The sequence below is a fragment of the Mustela nivalis genome, assembly GCF_964662115.1.
Source record: "Mustela nivalis genome assembly, chromosome: 18".
Classification (NCBI taxonomy): domain Eukaryota; kingdom Metazoa; phylum Chordata; class Mammalia; order Carnivora; family Mustelidae; genus Mustela; species Mustela nivalis.
In genome coordinates, this window is record NC_139037.1 from 48,099,624 (window position 1) to 48,120,293 (window position 20,670).

A 20,670-nucleotide genomic window follows, 5' to 3' on the forward strand; every position below is an offset into this window, starting at 1 on the left:
ACTGGGTCATGTAGGCAGACTGGCCCTCTCTGAGCTTCACCTTTTCTGTACAAAAATGATGGGCATTGGCTGATCTCCTAGAAAACTTTACATTCTATAACTGTAAAATAATTCCTCTCATCCTCCACTCTCCTTCCCTTCCTTCCCTCTGTCCCTCCTGTCCTGTTCCCTCCTTCATCCTTCCACCCATTCTCATTCTCTCAATCCTTTTTACCATAACTCATTTAAAAAGATAAAACAATCTCCACACTTACCCAAAAATATATCCATAGTGGCATTCTCTAGAGTTCTAAAAAAATCAAATACAACTTAATCGCAGAGCAATGATGGTAAGACAGCACTCATAAAATGCTCTCCATGTGTTAAATTAACAGGTTAATTAAAAGGTTAAATTTGTAGCCCTTGTTAAGAATTTTGATGCACGAGCTCCATTCGATCCTACTGCAACCTCAAGGTAGCTACTTTTACTCACTTAATTTGGCTGGAAACAAAACTTCCTCATGTCGCTTATGTAAGTTAGAATTCTTTAAATATTATTTGCCAACATCATATGACAAGATATTGTGACTAATTTAAGTCATGATCATGAATATTTTTATTAATATGGAAAAATCCTCCATGGACATGCTAAAATGTAAAATGTGATTGAAAATTTATTTTGTTTTCAAAATGAAATCTGTATCTATGTATGTAATGCATTGAACATCCATGGGGATGATCTTTGTGGAGTTACAGGTCAATTTTTGTAACCCTAATTTTTTTCTGATTCTGAAGTGTTAAATGAAATTATATAAAACATTTCATGTACATAAAAATCTGAAGGCTACAAGGCCAGACTATAAATCCTGATTATTACTTCGAAATGGGCATTGGTTTCTGGGGAATGCTCTGTTTGTTTTGTATATACTTGTGTTATTTCAAATGTATTTAAATTTTTTATTTTATTAAATTGTGGTAAAATACACATAACATACATTTACCATCTTTACCATTTTAAGAGTACAGTTCTGTAGTTAAGTATATTCACATTGTTGTGCAACCCACTTCCAGTACTTTCTCATCTTGTAAATTAAAATTCTGTGCCCCTTAAGCAACTCCCCATATTTCCTTTCCCCAGCCACTGGCACCCACCATTCTACTTTTGGCCTCCATGAATTCGACTCCCCTGGATACCTCCTATAAGTGGATCAAAGGTTTTTATAGCAAGTATGTTTGTTTATGAAGGCTTTCATTACTTCTTCAATGTCTAAAATTTTTGCAGAAGCAAAATTTTTCTAAGCAAAATACATACCCACAGATGAAGTTTAAAATGTCCCAAGAAGGTATGATCACAAATATCTCTTGCATCTCTGACTCCCAGTGAGACTCTCTAGAGGCGGCCCCTGTTAGCAGAATCTTTCATGTCTTTCCAGAAATATCTGTTGCATATATATGTACATATGTATGTATATGTATGCATAACTTTTCCTGCCATTTTAGAAAGGACAGCATAGACTGTAGCGTTGTGCACCTGCTTCTGCACTCTAACGCCGCTCATGCAGGAGGACTGGTTGGGCACTATGAGCCTACAATATAGTGCATACCCCAGGCCCATGGAGGGACATTAGGTTCTTTTCAGTCTTTAGTTCTTTGAAACAGCGCTCAGCTCTAACTAACCTCACACACAGACCTTTGTGTGCATATGCACATCTAACAGTAGGAAACATTCCTAGAAGTAGAACTGCGGGGCCAGGAGATTTCCTAAGTGTAAACATGGGCAGATATCGTCACTGTGCCCTTCAAAGAATCTGTTCCGGCTTACACTGTGGCCAACCATATATGTGAATGCTGCTGGGAAGGTTTTTTTGATCATTCTCAAAGTCAAGGGATGGAGGGGCTGTGAGAGGTGATAAGTTCCCCGTCACAAGAGAGATGTAAGCAAAGGCTCAACGAGTACTTGGTGGAACTGTTGTGTTAGTCATGGCTCTAGAATCACAGAAGGGAAGTGAGAGAGGTCACTTGAAGGAACCAAAAATTCTTTAACTAGGAACCCTATCCCTGCTGCAGGAAGTGTGGTTCACAGCCCGTCAAATGCTTCCTGAGTTCCCACCCTCAACACGTTTGTGTGTGAAAGGCCAGAGACCGGGTGCCAGGCCTCTCTTGAATTTCCCAGCATCCAGAGGAATGTCAGGGCTCACATCTGACAAGTGCCCGCGTATCCACAGAAACGAAACTTTGCCCTCCGAATGTGGAGGCTCAGGTCTTCTCAGCCCAGTTTGCTTGTGTGGAAGCAGAGGCTCTGTGAGGGCCCAAACTGCCCAAGGCCACGCAGCTCGGAGGGCACCAGGGGTGATTCTGCGTAACAGTAACACAGTCACTGCTGCTCTGGCTCTTACTGGAGGCCAGGTGCTGCCATACTGATTAATCTAGGGCAAAAACCACCATCATCCCCACTTTATAGGAGGCAAAACTGAGGGATATAGTAATAGTGTATGAACACATGTTCCTTGAAAAATATTCAATTTTTGTAGTGAAACGAGCTTCTCATTTTGCTATAATCTGCATGTGTCTTGTCTGCTGCTACTTGGCGGTGTGTTTTTCCAAGCTGGGTTTTACAGATGTTGTTGTCTCTAACATGTAACCTCATCGGATTCCCATGACCCTGCAGATGGGTCTTTTTAAAAATATTTTTTTTTTCTCCCAGTTTCTTTACTAGGGAGGGGACGTTCAGAGAGGCAAAGGTCCTTGCCCATGCTCACGTGGTCAGAAGAAGGCGGGGTCTAGATTCGAACCCCGCTCTGTCCGAGCTCTGCTCATGATCTCGTGGTTCCAGGGGAGCAGAGGCCATCATTCTCAGTGCAAGTGTGAGTACTCCATGGCTGCCTTCATCCTCCAGGACTGAGGGAGGCAAGAGGAGGGGTGCTCTGCGTGGGCTTGTGGTAAACAGGACAAGCATGTGGGAGGAGACTAAGGTGTTCCTTTATAAACTGTAGTCTGCGGCATGTAGAGGTTGCATGAGATAGAGCTCATCCCAAAGCCAGACACTGGGCTCAGATCCATGCTTTTCCATTCACCTGGGAAAGCTCTCTTAACATCTCTGGTCTCAGTTTCCCCATATGGGAAACAAGGAAGATAGGACAACAACAATTCACACAGTTGAGGTGAGTGCCCAGGTAAGGGGAGCAAGTCCCATGCCCTCCCCCTACTACAGGGGAAGAGACGGAAATTCGGAGAAATTAACTCAACATCTCCCCCAGTAAGCTCATTTGATCCATGACGGGACGTTCTCTCTGTCCTGACGATGCCCAGATGTTTATTCCCACCCTGAAGCTCTCATCTGGGGTTCAGATGAGAGCGAACCCAGCGGTCTCCATGACAACCCAATTAGGGACTCCTGCAGAGCTCTCATGCTCCCGTCTGAGTGGAATGTGGACCGGGTAGATGGAAGAGCTTGAAGGGGAATATCTGGTCTGCAGCTTAATGGTGGTGGGACTTTGGGGAAGTTGTTTGGTGTAAAGATGCTGGTTGACTTTGAGCAGTACAGTTACGTTCTCTGGGCTTAGTTTTCTTTTCTTTTCTTTTTTTCTGTCTTGTTTTATTGATTTTTTCCAGCTTTATTAAGACATAATTGATAAATAAGATTGTATATCTTGAAAGTATACAAGGTGATAATTTGATACAGGTACATACTGTGAAATGATTATCACAATTAAGTTAACATGTCCATCATCATCTTCAATTACACTTGTGGGGACACACTGTAAGGACACTTAAGGTTTACTCTCTTAGCAAATTCCAAATAATACTGTATAGTGTTATTAACTTATATCCACCACGCTAGATCCTCAGAAGTTATCCATATCTAAGAGGAAGTTTGTACCCTTGGCCGACATCTCATTCCTTTTAATTAATTAACTAATTAATTTGAGAGAGAGACTGAGATGAGCAGGGGGAGGGGCAGTGGGAGAGGGAGATGCAGGCTCCCTGCTGAGAGGGGAGCCCATCACAGGGCTCCGTCCCAGGACCCCTGGCACATGACCTGAGCTGCAAACAGGCACATAACTGACTGAGCCACCCACATGCCCTCAACATCACATTTCTGCATGTCCCCAGCCTCTGACACCCACCACCCCACTCTGTTTCGATGAGTTCAACTTCTTTTTTTAAGATTCCATTTATGGGGCGCTTGGGGGGTTCAGTCCATTAAGCCTCTGCCTCTGGCTCAGGGCATGATCCTGGGGTCCTGAGATCAAGCCCTGCATCGGGCTCCCTGATCTGCAGGGAGCCTGTGTCTCCTTCTCCCTCTGTCACTCCCCCTGCTTGTGGTGTCTCTTTGTCAAATAAATACTTTTAGAAAATAAAGACTCTGTCTCTGAGGGATGTCCTGCAATATTTGTATTCCTCTAACTTACGCACAACGCACTCTAGATTTGTCGTGGTGCCCCAAGTGCCAGATTTTCCTTTGATTTTTTATGGCTGAATAATCTCGCATTGCATATGGAATACATATATTCTGTGGAATACATATATTCTGTGGGAATACATATATTTGTGTTTGGTATATCGCATTACATATATGTATATATTGTTTTATATATAATATGTGTTTTATAGATGTTATTTTATATATGTGTGTCCCATTCTCTTGGCCCACTTGTCGGTCAGTGGACACTCAGGCTGCTTGCACATTGGGGCCCTGGTGAGCGATGCCACCGTGGGGGGTGTTGTCTGCATGCGCAGATGGCTGGAAGAGAGTTGTTTCACTGACTTCGGGGCACTTCGGTTCTCTGGGTTTCATGCCCATCACCTGTGGCTCTGAGTCAGGTTCCTGAATAGGAAATCCACCTGCAGCTGAGACGATGAGGCTCGGAGGGAGAAAGTCGTCTTGCTGGAATGGCGAGACCAGGAGATGGCACACGTCAAGCTTCAACACCTATTGCCAGCCAGCCCTGCACCCTTCAGTCAGATGCCATGTGGCCTGAGCTTGGCACGATTTGGGGCTGCGGGGACACGTGTGGGGACGGCCAGCGTGAGGCTGGATGTGCGCGCCGTGAGCACCCAGGGAGGTCAGAAGAGTGTGCTTAAGTGCAGGGACGTGGTGAGAACTGAGAACACATCCTCTCCTTAGCTATTCAACAGAAGTTTTTTAAAGTCTTACTTATTTATGTTTCAGAGAGAGAGAGAGCACAAGCAGGGGGAGCAGTAGGCAGAGGGGAAGCAGGTTCCCCGCTAAGCAAGGAGCCCGATGCGGGGCTCGATCCCAGGACCCTGAGATCGTGACCTGAGCTGAAAGCACACGTTAAACTGACTGAGCCCCCTAGGCACCCCTCAGCAGGTATGTCTGAGCCACTTCTGTGTGTGCCAGACCCTGGCGTAGGCCCTGGGGAACATAACTGTATGAGGTATATGTTCGCCACTCAGTAAAGCCAGGCTTCGTGTTAGGTGCTGGGAGAGAATCGTGGGCAAGGCAGAGGTTTGTGCAGTACGTGTTGAGGGAGCATCTGATGGGAGCGAGGCGGGACACCCGGGGTTGAGATGTCGTTACAGAGAAGCCTCGCCTCCTTCTTCTTCTCCTTCTTTTTTATTTAAATTCAGTTAGCCAACACATAGTACATTGTTAGCTTTTGGTGTAGTGGTCAACGGCTCATTTGTTGCATGTCACACCCAGTGCTCATCACGACACGTGCCCTCCTCAGTCCCCCATCTTGCCCCTGCCCCACTCACCTCCCTCTCCGCAGCTCTCACATTGTTTCCTGGACACCAGAGTCTCTCATGGCTTATCTCCCTCTCTGATTTCTTCCCATTCAGTTTCCCCTCCCTTCCTCTGCAGTCCTCTGTTCTGTTCCTCATGTTCCACATACAAGTGAAACCAGATGATCATTGTATTTCTCTGCCTGACTTATTTCACTCAGCATAATCCCCTCCAGTCCCGTCCATGTCGATGCAATGGTGGGTGTCCATCCTTCCTCATGGCTGATTGATATTCCATTGTATATGTGGACCACATCTTCCTTATCCATTTGTCCATCGAAGGGCATCTTGGTTCTTTCCACAGTTTGGCACCTGTAGCCATTGCTGCTATGAACACTGGGGTACAGACGGCCCTTCTTTTCTCTGCATCTGTATCTTTGGGGCAAATACCCAGTAGTGCAATTGCAGGGTCATAGGGAAGCTCTATTTTTAATTTCTTAAGGGATCTCTACACTGTTTTCCAAAGTGGCTGTGCCAACTTGCATTCCCACTAAGGGTCTAAGGGGGTTCCCCTTTCTCCACATCCTCACTTCTGAGGAAGGCATCCTTCTGTTCCCCCAAGGAAGCACGATGTCAGGGAACAGGTCTGATTTTCCTGTTCATCCCCAGATCCCAGCTCAGTGCATACTACAGTGGCCGGTGTGGGGAATTCTTCTCTCTAAATAAAGAATCAGTGTGGGAGCTGTGCCTCAAGGGAGCTTGAATGCCGGGACAACATATTTAAGCTTCATGTTGTATGTAACAAGAGCATGAAAACAGCTGCGTGATGTGGGTTAATCTGGCTTCATGTAATGAACACTGACACCCACAGACTCACTATGTGGCCGCCCCAGTGCCCAGAGCATCTGTGTACCATGTCATTTGTTCTTCATAAAAACCCTGTGTGAGAGAGAGGTTATCGCACCATATAATGGAGAATAAGTTGAGCTGGGTGTTAAATGGAAAGGTGTGATGCTCACAGTCTATGGAAGGAAATAGATTATTGAAGAAAAAGTAAAGTCAATTTAATTCCAAACTATATATTGTGGAGGGGGTGGCTGGTTACATTCTTTCTGGCCCTTCAGGTAGGGAATCTTGAAAGGTGAAATCTGAGTGGAGACCTGCATGATGAGAAAGGTCCAACCGTACCCACAGCTGGGGGCCCTAATTGTACAAGTGCAAAGGCCCAGGGGTGAGAGGGAGATCTTTAAAGCTGGACTTAGAGAGTGAGAAGATCAGAAGAAGATGGGGATGGAGAGGTAGCCAAGAACCAGTCCTCACAGACCTTGGAAAAGGAAACCAGTGATACAGAAATCCAGGGAACAGCATCTCAAAGGGTGGGGATGGCAAGTACAAAGGACCTGAGGCAGGACTGGGCATTGTGGATGCAGCTCCATGGAGAAGAGGTCAGAAGGTGGGTGGGCCAAGCCAGTCAGGGCCTCATGGGTCTCCTGAGGCCCTGGGATCTCCTGCCAGGCTCATGGAAGGCATTCAAGGAGGACCTGTGTGTGGCGGTGCTGATTTGCCTTCGGATAAGATGCCTCCCCTGATCTGTGCAGCGCACTTTGGGGAGGCAGAGCCTGCATAGGCCCAGCTCTGCCCTTCATGGCCTCTCCTTACCTCTTCCACTCCCAGAGCTCCTGCGCCCACCCAGGTCCATGCCAACCGCCGGGGCTCCCCCGGGCGACCCCGAAGCCCCACCTTGCGCCAACCAGAGCTGCACGGCCCATGACCTGGTCCTGCTGGGCTTCGCGCACGTGCCCGCACTGCGGCCGCTGCTCGCGGCGCTCTTCCTGGCCATGTTCCTGCTCACGCTGCTGGGCAATGCGCTCATCGTGCTGCTGAGCGCCCTGGACCCGGCCCTGCGCGCGCCCATGTACTTCTTCCTGCGCCACTTGGCCCTGCTGGAAATCTGCTTCTCGCTGGACATCGTGCCCCGGCTGCTGGTGACCCTGCTGCGGCCGGGGCAGGGCATGTCCCCCGCGAGCTGCGCCCTGCAGCTGCTCCTGGTGCTGTCGTGTGTCACGTCCGAGTGCTTCCTCCTGACTGCCATGGCCTGGGACCGCCATGTGGCCATCTGCAGGCCCCTGCGCTATGGCGCCCTGGTGAGCCCCCGGCTCTGCCGCCTGCTGGCTGCCACGTGCTGGCTGGCCGGAATCCCTGTGTCACTGGTCTTCACCATCTGGCTGTTCAGCTTCCCATTCTGTGGGCCCCATGGCATCCGCCACTTCTTCTGTGACATCGCCCCGCTGCTCAGCCTGGTGTGTGGGGACACCAGCGTCTTCGAGGCCAATGTGTTGGTGGCCACAGTGCTGGTCATCATGGTTCCCTTCTGTCTGATAGCCACGTCCTATGGCAAGATCCTAGCCACCGTGCTCCGCATGCCGTCTGCCACTGGGCGCCACAAGGCCCTGTCCACGTGCGCCTCCCACCTAATGGTGGTGGTTCTGTTCTACGGTACCACAGGGGTCATCCACCTGCGTCCCAAGGCCAGCTACTCCCCCGAAAGCAAGCAGGTGGTGTCCCTGTCATACACCCTGGTGACCCCCATGCTCAACCCCCTCATCTACAGCCTGCGGAACAAGGAGGTGAAGGCCGCCCTGGGGCGCGTGTGTTGCCGTCGCCAGGAATCTGGACCCCATGAATGACCTCTTCAGGAATTGTTGATGGAGGTTTGACAAGGATCTGTATGCAAATATGTGGTATATTACTCTGACTTTTTCTGGGAAACTGTATCTTTTTCCTCTTGCAGTCATGGTGGTGCTGGTTCTTAGAAAAGGCTCATGACAGAGAATTCAGTCCCTGATTACAATTATTTGGTAGTGGTGGACAAATGAGCCTAATTTGGGTCAACTAAAGTGTATTAGGTAGGAAGTGCCCCAAGAATGCTAGTATGTAGAGTGTGAAAGCTTATCATTTAGTTCCGTGAATCTTCAATCAACTGAGGGTTAGCTAATCTAGGTTGAGGTCTTCTGGGTGGTTCTTCTGCTCTTGGGTAGGCTTGCTCATGCAAATGCGTGTTGACTGTCATACACTTAGTTTAGTTAGTCTGGTCCACACGTTTCCATCCTTCTGCTGGGTCCAGAGTTTTGGCATGATTTTTCTCATTACAGTCAGTGAATGAGAAGGCCCAGTTTTTCAACTGATTTTCAAACCTTTAGCCATGTCACACCTAAGAAGATGGCATTAGCCAATGCAAGTCACATGGCTATCTCCATAGTCACAGGGTAAGGAAGTACACTCTGTCTCTTTGTGGGAGGAACCATGAGGTTATACAACAAACAATACTGGCAAAGGGAGGAGTGGGCCTTTAGAACTTCCTTTAGAGAGCCAGATACTGAGAATTCTGTTCAAACTTCTCTTTGTTCATAGCTGTTAAGAATGTAAGCTTGTAGATGCCATCAACTATCTGGTCTTTAACAGGGGTGTTCCTGCTTGATAATGGCATTATTGCAAAGAAAATCAGAACCAGTAGTGGTAGATGGGGGGGGGGGGGTGTAGTTTTATGATTTTGTTGAGTTCAGCCATGCCTGAAGTCTGTTCTGCCCTTAGAAATTCCTCTTAGATGAACCAGTAAATATGTCTTTTACTTAAGTCATTTGGTTTGGTGTTCTGTCCCTCTCAGTGCCCTGATTTACTCATCTCTTCTCTAATAATTAACCTGGTATGCGAGTTACATCATTTCTTCTCCAAAGCTCAGTAAGAATATTTTTTTGAATATAGGTAAGTGTATCAGAGAAGAGGTTGCTTCCCTTTAATTTATGGTCTACTTTTGAAGGCATCTGGTTTTCCTAGAAGACAAATCTGGATGTGAACTGTCACTCTTTATTTTCTTGGTTGTACAGACTAGGACTTGACTTCTCTGAGTCTCAGTCTTCTCATCTGTGAAGTGGGAATAGTAACCATACTTACCACACTGGATTGTTACTATTCAACAAGGGGATGTGTGGAAGCACCTAGCATGGAGCTTGGAACACAGTCGGTGCTCAGTTAATGATCCGCATTCATTATTCCCATAGTTGTCCACATAGATTAGAAGCCCAAAGCTCTATCTTCAGGAGGAAACATCCTATAGTATTCCCAGGAGGCTGGATTTGGCACTGGGGGACTTGGAGTTCAAGCATGGAATAAAATCCTTCAATATGAGTTGTTGGACAAGTCTCTCTGAGGCTCAGTCTCACCCTGTCTATACGGGAAAGGGTTTGAGGAAGAACGCTTGCCCTTCCTCCACCTAGGATTATGGTGGCGATCAATGAGACAACCGGTCTAAATGCACAACTACTGCACAAGGCTGAATGAGTTCCTGCTCTTTGTTATCATACCCCTTCTGCCAATGTTTTCACCTTTCCCTAGTGTTTTCTCCTTACTCTGGCATCGAACAACAAAGTGTGCATCGAACACCAACTATGTGTCAGGCACCTCTGGAGGCTCTCAAGACACTGTGGCGAATATGACAGCATTATCTGGGCCCTCATGATTTTCAGGAATGTGCAGAATTTTCCTAAGATGTGGTTCAGAAATGCCTGGGGTGGTCGTTAAACACGGAGATGTGACACCTCATGTGAGCCCCACCCTGATCTACCAAATCAGAAACTTTGAGATCACATCCCAGAAATAATGTATTCATGAAAAAGTGCCCTGGACGATTGCAATGTAGAGCTGTGGATATGCTAGCCTAGCAGATCCCTCCTAGAAGGGAGAGGATAAGGAAGGCCACACATCAACCCCAAAGCAAACACTAAAAGGAAAGTGGTCTACAATCTAACCAAACTCTCTTTCCTACCTTGAAACCCCGAGGTCTTCACCACTGAAATCCACTCAGCCAACTCTGTAGAGAGTTATGTCCAAGAACCTCAGTTCTACTATCACTTAGAATATGGAAGTGGTCACTGGGCCATCAACCCCATGCCCAGTACAGCTGAGAAAGGGAGGAGGTAAAAGACTGGGCCTCCTGGTATGTGATAAGCCACCACTTTAGTCAGCCACAGGGCATCTCTCATGACATCTGTTGATTCTCCTGTTGTGCACTTATTCACCCTTCTTCCCATAACCATAGGTGGACTTGTCTTTGGGAAGCTACATGCACCCTATTCCCTAGTCTTTTGTCTTTGACAGTTTGATGGAAGTCTTTCGCTCTGCCCTCACCACGTATAGGGTGTTGACTTGGTGTCCCCAAACTAAGTCACTCCCACACTTTCTCCCTGGAATTGGATCACTGAGTGAAACAAGGACTGAATATGGAACCGACTCTTCTCTGTGGTTGGCCTGGTACTTCTTATCCAGTTTGCCAAAAGTGTCCTGGTCTGTGATCCTGGCAAAATATGGTCCTTCAGCAATCCCACGTTCTCCAGCCACTTCCTTGACTTAAGTGACCCAGTGTTAGCTTCTCTTTTTAGCAACCAAAGGACTTAAAATGATACAATCTCAGCCCCAGTTTCCCTGCCTGACACTGCAGTTATGTGTTTGGCCTGGACCCAGTGGTTGCCAAGGTCACTTTACAATGCTCTTCTCAAGAAGATGTCCTTGGGTTTTTTTGTCCTTCTCACCATTTTTTCGGGCTCTTCTTGGAAACATGACCCAATGGGTACTGGATTTAAGAACCTCACGGCCTTGTAAACCCTGGTTTTTAAGTCCTAGTCTCTAATTCAGACCTTCCAACAACCAAAGAACCCAACAAAACCTTGGGACACTTAGTTCCAGGCCACCATTCTCCCAGATTCCTCCTCTTTCCTCCTGTCTCCTCTGTACCTGAATGTATCATGAGAAAGCCTTCTGAAGTCAAGCCTATATTTTACGAGACCCAGAACTTTCTAGGAAGTGAGAAGCAGACCTCTAGTTTTATCCTACCCATGTGCCATCATCAAACATCCCCAAAGTACGCACTGTGAGTCAAACCCTGTGCTTGCCTCTGGATACAGAAAGAAAAGACAAATTTCTTCTTCTTAAATAACTCTTTGTAGTTGAGGACACAAAATTTTTTTTTTTAAGTTGCAATTCAGTGTGAGGGATGTTGTAGTAGCACACTGGGTCATTATTTTGAACATTGGGATGAAGATGAGCTAGTATGTATTGAGTATCTACTAAGTGTCAATTACCACACTGAACATGGGACACATACTTGCTAATATAATTTTCCAAGATGTCTTGGTTTCATACCTGTCTCGTGGCAATATTTTTTTTTAAAGATTTTTTATTTATTTATTTGACAGAGAGAGATCACAAGCAGGCAGGGAGGCAGGCAGAGAGAGAGAGAGAGAGAGAGGAGGAAGCAGGCTCCCCGATGAGCAGAGAGCCCGACGCGGGACTCGATCCCAGGACCCCGAGACCATGACCCGAGCCGAAGGCAGCGGCTTAACCCACTGAGCCACCCAGGCGCCCTTGTGGCAATATTATTGCATCTAGGTGCGGGGTATATAATTTGCACTGAGTTCAGAGACTTACATGCATTAAATACTTTTATCCCTTCAATGAACCTGGCAGGAAGGAAGGGTTATCTTATTTTATAGGGAGGTTCAGAGATAGAGTAAATCATGAAGGTTCTGCAGCTGTTGAGATTTGGGTCAAGAGCTGAATGTCATGTGTCAGGCTCCAACCATGCAGAATATTCCTAATAACATGGAGGACATGGGGAAATGGAGAGGAGAAGAGAGTTGGAGGAAATTGGAGGGGGAGATGAACCATGAGAGACAGTGGACTCTGAGAAACAAACTGAGGGTTTGGGAGGGGAGAGAGGTGGGAGGCTGGGTGAGCCTGGTGGTGGGTATTCAGGAGGGCACAGATTGCATGGAGCACTGGGTGTGGTGCATAAACAATGAATTCTGGAACACTGAAAAGAAATTTTAAAAATAAATTAATTCATTAAAAAAAAAACAAAGCAAAACAAAACAAAAAAAGAATATTCCTACAACCTTATTTGGAGCGTGAATGCTTAACCAACACTGACCAATCACCTGCCGTGGTCACAGAAGTAATCACATCACACCATGCTGTTTTATTAGAGAAGGAAACTAATTCCGTGTGACTAGAGAAAAGACGGTTCATATTTTTCAGAGACTGAAGTTTCTTGTGAAGTTTAAAGGGTTGAATTGGATTTCCTTGGGAGGAAAGGTAATGTCATATCAGAAAGAATAGTTTGGAAGGTTCCTCAGGAGTCAATATACTTTAGGCCTCTGGATGTTTGTGTGAGCAAGGTTAAAGGTGTGGAAAGAGTCATATAAATGTCTTAAGGTTGCATATAAAGGTTGTAGTGATTCCAGTTGTGGAAAAATATATGTAATATCAAATTTGCCCTTGTTAACCATCTTTAGGTGAACAGTTCTCTGGTAGTAAGTACAATCACAATGTTGTGTAACTGTCACTGCCATCCATCTCCAGAAGACTATGTCTGGAAGAATGGGCACTTGGTACCCATTAAACACTAATTTCCCCTTTCTCCAGCCACCATTCTACACTCTTTTTCCAGGAATTTGACTACTCTAGGCACCTCATATAAGTGACATCACACAACATTTTTTTGTGACTGGTTTATTTCACTTAGCATAATGTCTTCAAGGTTTCTCTGTGTAGTAGCATGCACCAGAATTTCCGTCCTTGCTATGGAGAGCTAAATTTCATTCTATGTATATGCCACAGTTTGCTTGTCATTGCCTCCATCCACGTACACTTGGGTGACTCCCATCTTTTGTCTGTTGTGGATGACACTGATGTGAACACGGAGGTGCGATACCCACACCTGCCACCACTTTCAATGCGCAGTGCCATCTTTGCCTCCAGTCTGTCCTGGCAAATCCTCTCCTGTGGCCCTCAGATGCATTTGCTCTTCTCAGAACAAGTTATGAACATGTGTTTCTGTAACCGAACTTATCAACCAAAGGCAAGAATGATTTTACCACTCCTCTGTATCTCCCAGGACACAAACACAAGACCAGGCATTGGGGAGCAAGTCAGTCAATGCATGATGGCTCCTCCTCCCCTTAAGGCTACACAGAGTATCAGTAAAAGTGTTTTTCACACCAACTCTTCTCCAAATCTGCAGAGACCAGGGAAGGTCTCTGAGGTCCAGAGCTCCAATTTAAGCCAGCCTTCCTGCCTCCTTCTCACCATGAGGAGAGTCAACTCGGCAACTTCGAGCATCCAGAACCACGAAGAGAAACAAGGGTGGGAGAAGTGGGTGCCTCGTTCAGAACCAGGAACAGCTTCTTCCAACATGGACTGAACTACTCTTCGGTATCTCCTCCTCTGGTCAGGAGCTGAGTGCATCTGAGCCTCTTCCAGGAGCACCATCAGCCAGAACAGATCTGAAGCTATTGTCCTTCGACCGTCACGCGAGGAGACCAGATGTTCGTCTTGGGGGGTGAGGACAAGGAACAACAGAGAGAGACGGTCTTTTATAGAATATCCAAAGCATCCCAGGTACTGACTCTGAATACTTTGGAAATATTAATGATCTAACCCTCCCTTGGTACTTATTCACGTATTGTATGTTAATTTATAGGCAGGATTAAATGGATTGAGTGACTTTCCCAGAGTCCCACTGCTTGAACGTTCTCAAACACTTTGAGGCTAAAACCAGTTTGGTTCATGCTTATGTGGCCATCACTTTTGGCGCACTGCTTCTTTGCACAAAGCCCCTTACTTAATAAATAAGGATTGCTAAAGACTTCGTCAGCCAAGGGTCTGTCTTCTCATGAGAGAAATTCTAGGTTTCATTTAGAACAACAGGAGCGAAACCCACTTCTGTATACATCTGAGCTCAGGATTTAACCACTACACTATGTTGCCCTCTCCTGAGAGTGGGGACACTGTACAGTTAAGAGGAGAGATGGTTATCTGTCCTTTTGAATAACAGACGACTGAAGTTAAGTAGAGTGCTCAAGACGGCAGATAAAGCTCTGTGACCCCAACTGCCCTGGGGACCAGACCGCCACAGCTCCCTTGAACCTAGCCCAGCTCTTAGCGAAGAATTCGTGGATGACAACGAGTTTGGGGATGGAATAGTCTGAATATCTTGGGATTTGAGATGCTACTGTGGCCTCCAGGGCTGCTTTCACTGGTCTTGCTGCACATTATCCAGGGGTCTCTTGGTTCATCTGAAGTCCTAGGTTAGGGAAGGCAACACAGGAAAGGACAGGTGGAGGAGTATCGAGGGGGTACGGATGAGAAGGTAATGAGGATCAGAGCCGGAACCGAAAAGGTGAGGCGCGAGAAGTCTCAGTTGGGGGGAAGGACTGAGGCGGATGGGAAATGGAAGGTGAGTGGACTCCTGTCCAGGAAGTGCTCACTGGGGGTGCAAGTTCCTCTTGACAGCTGTGAAGTGGGTGGTGTCCACACCTCGGAACTGCGGCTGCCCCGTCTGTGTTGGTACAGTAACATATACAACACCTGGGTGTCCTGAGAATTGAATTAGCTTGTGCTTCTTGTGCCTTTGCAAAGAACCTTAGGATCTACAAATCAAGCCTCTCGGAAGACTCTGGCTCTCTGCAGCTAGGAGAAAACTTAGAGTGACAAATTCTTTCATGCAAGAAGTTCTCCCAGGTGCCTGCTAACATAACTTGAGAGGTTGACTCTCAGGACATCTTTCTTCCCTAACATTGCTGTGCAGAGGAGACATCTTTCTTATGAAAGCTTGGCAGATGCTGACCTCTGTCATAAGTTCATCCTCAATTATTTTTGCTCGTATAGCCTTGAATACCAATCTCACAGCCCCCTCTAATCGGGAATGGATTTTTTTTTATTGGTTTGTTTGTTTCATTGACTCTTTCTCCTAGGAAATCAGTGACCACAGACTTGGACTGTATGTGTCTTCTTCACCCATGTACTCCCAACACCTAGCATAGAAAGGGAAGTTTAATGAGTGCCATTGAATGAATTCTGTGAATGACAGCCTAGAGTCAGAAGGATTCTCCAGTTGGGTCAGTTGTCACCTCTTTACTCCCCATGTCCCAGGTGTAGACTTTACAGGCTTGATCGTGAAGATGAAATGGAATGAAGTTGGCACAGCGTAGACGTCTGGCTCAGCTGTGTGTCTTTCTTTGTGCTGTTGTATCCTAGCTGTATGGTCTTGGGCAAGTGAATTTATCTGTTTGGGCTCCATATCTGTGTTGTGGCATAAAACCAATGAATATAAGTGGGTTTTATGGCAAGTTACTAATGCATAAGAGGGCCTCAATGAGTTATAGAAGTTTCCATTATGAGATCATATGTTCCAGGGCACAATATCAATTTTTTCAGTCAACCTCAGCTTCTTGAAATGTATCGGGGGGAAACAATTATCTTGGGGGGGGGGAATAATGCCCATGTGTATTTGTGATAACACACACATTGATACAATAAATGATATTTCCAGCCTTCTGCTGAAAGGAGTGTCAGTTTTTTGGGGGATTCCTCTCTCCTCACTCTTCTTGAACATCATCATTGGTGACCTACAGCCTAATATGATTCTGAAAATAAATTTGCATTGAGAAGAGGACCACTTTCAAACAAAAGTGCTGACCATCTTGCTCTACTCCAGATTTATAGACTACTTCCAAAGTCCTACACAGATTTCACAAAGAAAGGAAAAATATAACCTACAATAATCACATTTTGGGAACAGAAATAATAACAATCCCAATTTCTTATTTGGTATACCAATTCCCATCCATTCCTTTATTTATTAAAACAATCTCATGAGAAGCCAATGATTCTCTCCCAATTTTCAGGAGGTCTGATTGTGTAAGGACACAGACTTAGTAAGGCCAATCCGAGTAAAGACTGTGATCTCATGCTCAGAGTTTGGCCCACAGATTCTACTCAGCATTTGTCAGTTTCCAACAGAAGCTGGCTAACCCAGTCCTAGGGTCTCCATTTCCTAATGGAAAAGGGTCTCCAAAAAATTTCCTAATTTTTTCTTAACTACTGTGTCTCTGAAGAAACCAGGATGTCAACAAGCTTTGTCTCTCCTCAGATGGAGAGGTCCCTGGAGGTGGGCAACATGACCAGAGTCCAGGAGTTTGTCTTGCTGGGATTGTCCACCAGGGCAGACATAAAGGATGTCCTGTTTGCTGTCTTCCTGACCCTCTACGTGCTGACCCTCCTGGAGAACACACTCATCATCTACCTCGTGTGCAGTCACAGCGAGCTCCGCAAGCCCATGTACTTCTTCCTGGGCAACCTCAGCTGCCTGGAGATGTGCTACGTGTCAGTGACCGTGCCCAGCCTGCTCGTGGGGCTGCGGACCGGTCCCTGCCATGTGCCCTTCACAGCCTGCATGACCCAGCTCTTCTTCTTTATAGTTCTCATCTGCACAGAGTGCACCCTCCTGGCGTCCATGGCCTATGACCGCTACGTGGCCATCTGCCGCCCACTCCATTATCCCCTGCTCATGAGGCCCCGAGTCTGCCTGGGCTTGGCCCTGTCCTCATGGCTTGGGGGGCTGCTGGTCTCGGTGGCCAAGACGACATGCATCGCTAGCCTGTCCTACTGCGGTCCCAACGTCCTCAACCACTTCTTCTGTGACGTCTCCCCTCTGCTCAACCTGTCTTGCACTCATGTGGCCCTGACCGAGCTGGTGGACTTCATCTCTGCCATCGTCATCTTCTGTGGGACACTGTTGGTAGCACTGGCCTCCTACTCCGCCATCGGGGTGGCCGTGCTCCGCATGCCGTCTGCCGCCGCCCGGCGCAAGGCCTTTTCCACCTGCGCCTCCCACCTGGTGGTGGTGGGCATCTTCTACTCAGCAGCCCTCTTCATCTACTGCCGTCCCAGCCGCATTAAATCCATGGACCTCAACAAGGTGCTGTCCGTCGTCTACACGGTGCTCACACCCATGTGCAACCCCGTCATCTACTGCCTGCGGAACAGGGAGGTACACGCGGCACTTCGGAAAACTCTCCACTGACCTTGATTCGGGTCTCAGGTCATGGAACCTCTCATCTCCGGACTGAAGATCGGCCATGGCCACGAAATTCCACACAGAATACCGGAAGGCGGAAGAAAAGCTGAAGGACTATGTTTCCCATCTAATAAACAAGGAGTTCACGTCAATGAAGAACAAAGTCTGAATTACCCACGGGAAAAGTGAATAATGTCTATGAGAAAGCGGGTCATCACAGATGAATGACAAGTGACTGGTAAACTCACACGACAAGATGGTCCACCTTATTAGTAAACCAAGAAGTGCAAATTTAACCCCATCATTTCATTCCTAGAATGAGAAATGCTTAGGGATATTTCTATATGTCCCCACAAGTAGAGCTAGGTCACAGATACGGAGATATTTATAGCAGCTTTATAATGAAAAGAGAAGGAGAAACAACATAATTTCCATCCACAATGGATGGGATAAATATATTCATTTGGAGATAAACACTGGGGCTATTAAATAAAAGGAAATAGACATATGTTTGACATGGTGATATGCTGATATATGCATATAGAATAAAAAATTAAGACAGGGCCTTTTCTCAATTTCTTCCCCATTTCTCTGTTACTAGCAATTACTTATATAGTCCCTTTTTAAAGATTTCATTATTTATTTATGAGGAAGTGCATGCACACGTGGGCAGGGGAGGGGCAGAGGAAGAGAGAGAGAATCTCATGCAGACTCTGTGCAGAATGTGGAGCCCAACGTCACCACCCTGAGATCATGACCTGAGCAGAAATCAAGAGTTGGATGCTTAGCCACCTGAGCCACCGAGATGCCCGACCTACCTGTATTCTTAAGAGTACCTTCTTTTTTAAATAAAAATATTTTATTTATTTATTTATAAATAAATATATAAACATATATTTATATATAAACATATATATAAATAAATATAAATATATAAATAAATTATTATTATTATTATCAGTGGGTTGGGCCTCTGCCTTTGGCTTGGGTCATGATATCGGGTCCTGGGATCGAGCCTTGCATTGGGCTCTCTGCTCAGCAGGGACCCTGCTTCCCTCTCTCTCTCTGCCTGCCTCTCTGCCTGCTTGTGATACAAAACAATCTCTGTCAAGATTGTTTTGGTACTTCTAGGTTCTTTATATTACCATATAAATTTTAGACTCAGCTATACATTTTTATTTAAAAAATACCCCTTCAATTATAATGATGATTGGATTGAATCTAAACATCGTTTGGGGGGAGAATTGACATTTTTGACAACACTGAGTCTTTCAAATCATAAATATGGCCTACCTTTCCATTTATTTAGCACTTAAAATTTTTTAAAAATTTTATTGTGTTATGTTAGTCACCATACAATACATCATTAGTTTTTGATGCCGTGTTCTAAGATTCATTGTTTATGCACCACCCCCAGTGCTCCCCGCAATCCATGCTTTTTTATTTCTTAGATGCCACACAGAGTGAAGTCATTTGGTATTTGTCTCTCTTTTTTCACTTTGCCTAGTCCACTCCAGGCCCATCTACACTGACATGATCTCATCTTTTCTAATGTCTCTGTAACATTCCAGTGTGTATGCATGCATGTGTGTGTGTGTGTACATGTAAACACCACACATGTCCGTGTTCATTCATCTGTGGGGGACTCTGAGGTGGCTCCCATTATTAGCACTTTGAACCTTTAGCTGTCCTGTCAGCAGTGCTTCAGATTTCTTACAGTGGAGGTCACGTGTGTCTTTCTGTCAATTTATTTCCATGTATTTAATGTTTTCAATACTTTTGTATACTTAATCGTTCTGTAAATTTTATTTTCCCATTAGAAACAAAACTGGTTTCTGTGCACTTGTCCTGTATCCTACAATCTTCCTAATCTCAGATACTAGCTCTAATGTGTGCTTCGTAGATTCCTAAAGATTTTCTGTGAAAATAATCAAGTTACCTGCAAATAATAACGCCTTTCCTTCTTTTTTTCAATTTCTACACTTGTTCCATCTCTCCTCTTGGACCATGTGTAGTTTACACACTGAGCCCTGGGAGCCACAGACCCACAAATGCTGAGTAGTTTCCCGTGGGCCTGCTTCTGGTCCAGTTGGACACACCGGGGCATAGCCTGGAGGTGCTGTGCTCTCCACTTACCCTATGTGCAGCTCATCAGAGCCTGGAGCAGGGGCCAGGCCAAGACGTGAGTCTAAGAGGACGGCAAAGGGCAGCATAACACAATCGGTGACTGTGATAGACCTCACTGAGCACCTCAGCACCCTGGTTTATTTCTCTCCTGTGCCATGATTCTGTGCACCTTGCCTAGGGGTGCCCTCCCTCCTGCAGCTGCCCAGGGATCCAGGGTCTTTCCTTATAGCACCCATTATCCTCCAGAGCCTTGGGGCTCCCCACTGAAACTCTGATCTGTAGACAGGCAGGGAAAGAGAGAGAGAGGCAATGAGAAGGAGGCATAGCCGGAGGTTTGCAGGGCCAGGTCTGACAGTTATAGGTGTCACTGCTGCCCACATGTCATTGGCCAGGAATGAGTCACATGGTCATACCAACGTGTGAGGGACACTGGGAGTTGTAGATTAACGGCATGCTCCTGATTCTGCCCCATCACTGCTAGACACACAAATGTGCACAGAAAGAATAGTGTCCTTTCTCATCCATTCTGGAAAATGGAGACCATTTAAGAGAATGAGTGTGATTAAAAGGGTATAAAACGTGCATTGTCAGATGTCTTTGATGGGAGTATAAATCCATGCAGTATTTTCAGGTAGTAATTTTGTAACGTGGATAAATATGTTGAATGTACATTGACCAGCAGTCCGACTTCCTAATTGCATATTACAGATCTATGTGTGTGTGTGGTGGGGGGCAGAATGAGCATGCCAGGATATCTATGGAAGCAAGGTTTGCACTAGCAGAAACTGGACAGCTCTACAAATATCCCCTAATACAGGATTAGAAAATACATTAGGGTCCATTACGGGCCATCCCCGTTCCAGACTTTCCTTCTTCCCTCCAGCATTCCCTCTGACCACACATCCCTAATGTTCCATGGTCAAGTATTCCAAAGTTAAAGCAATTGCCTTTAAGAAAAACTT

General features: G+C 46.0%; 2 protein-coding genes across 2 annotated transcripts; both read left to right on the forward strand.

Annotated features, from left to right (window-relative positions):
* Positions 1–7,367: 7,367 nt before the first annotated feature.
* Positions 7,368–8,365, forward strand: LOC309853288 (olfactory receptor 10A7-like; the record flags this gene model as incomplete). Its single annotated transcript, XM_082711127.1, has 1 exon — positions 7,368–8,365. One exon carries the CDS (start codon positions 7,368–7,370, stop codon positions 8,355–8,357), a length of 990 nt encoding a protein of 329 aa, XP_082567253.1. The 3' UTR covers positions 8,358–8,365.
* An 8,286-nt stretch (positions 8,366–16,651) lies between these two features.
* LOC309852642 (olfactory receptor 6Z7-like) lies at positions 16,652–17,587 on the forward strand (the record flags this gene model as incomplete). The annotated part of the gene is made up of 1 exon (XM_082709713.1): positions 16,652–17,587. The coding sequence occupies exon 1, from the start codon at positions 16,655–16,657 to the stop codon at positions 17,585–17,587; it is 933 nt and encodes a 310-aa protein (XP_082565839.1). The 5' UTR covers positions 16,652–16,654.
* Between the last annotated feature and the right edge of the window lie 3,083 nt (positions 17,588–20,670).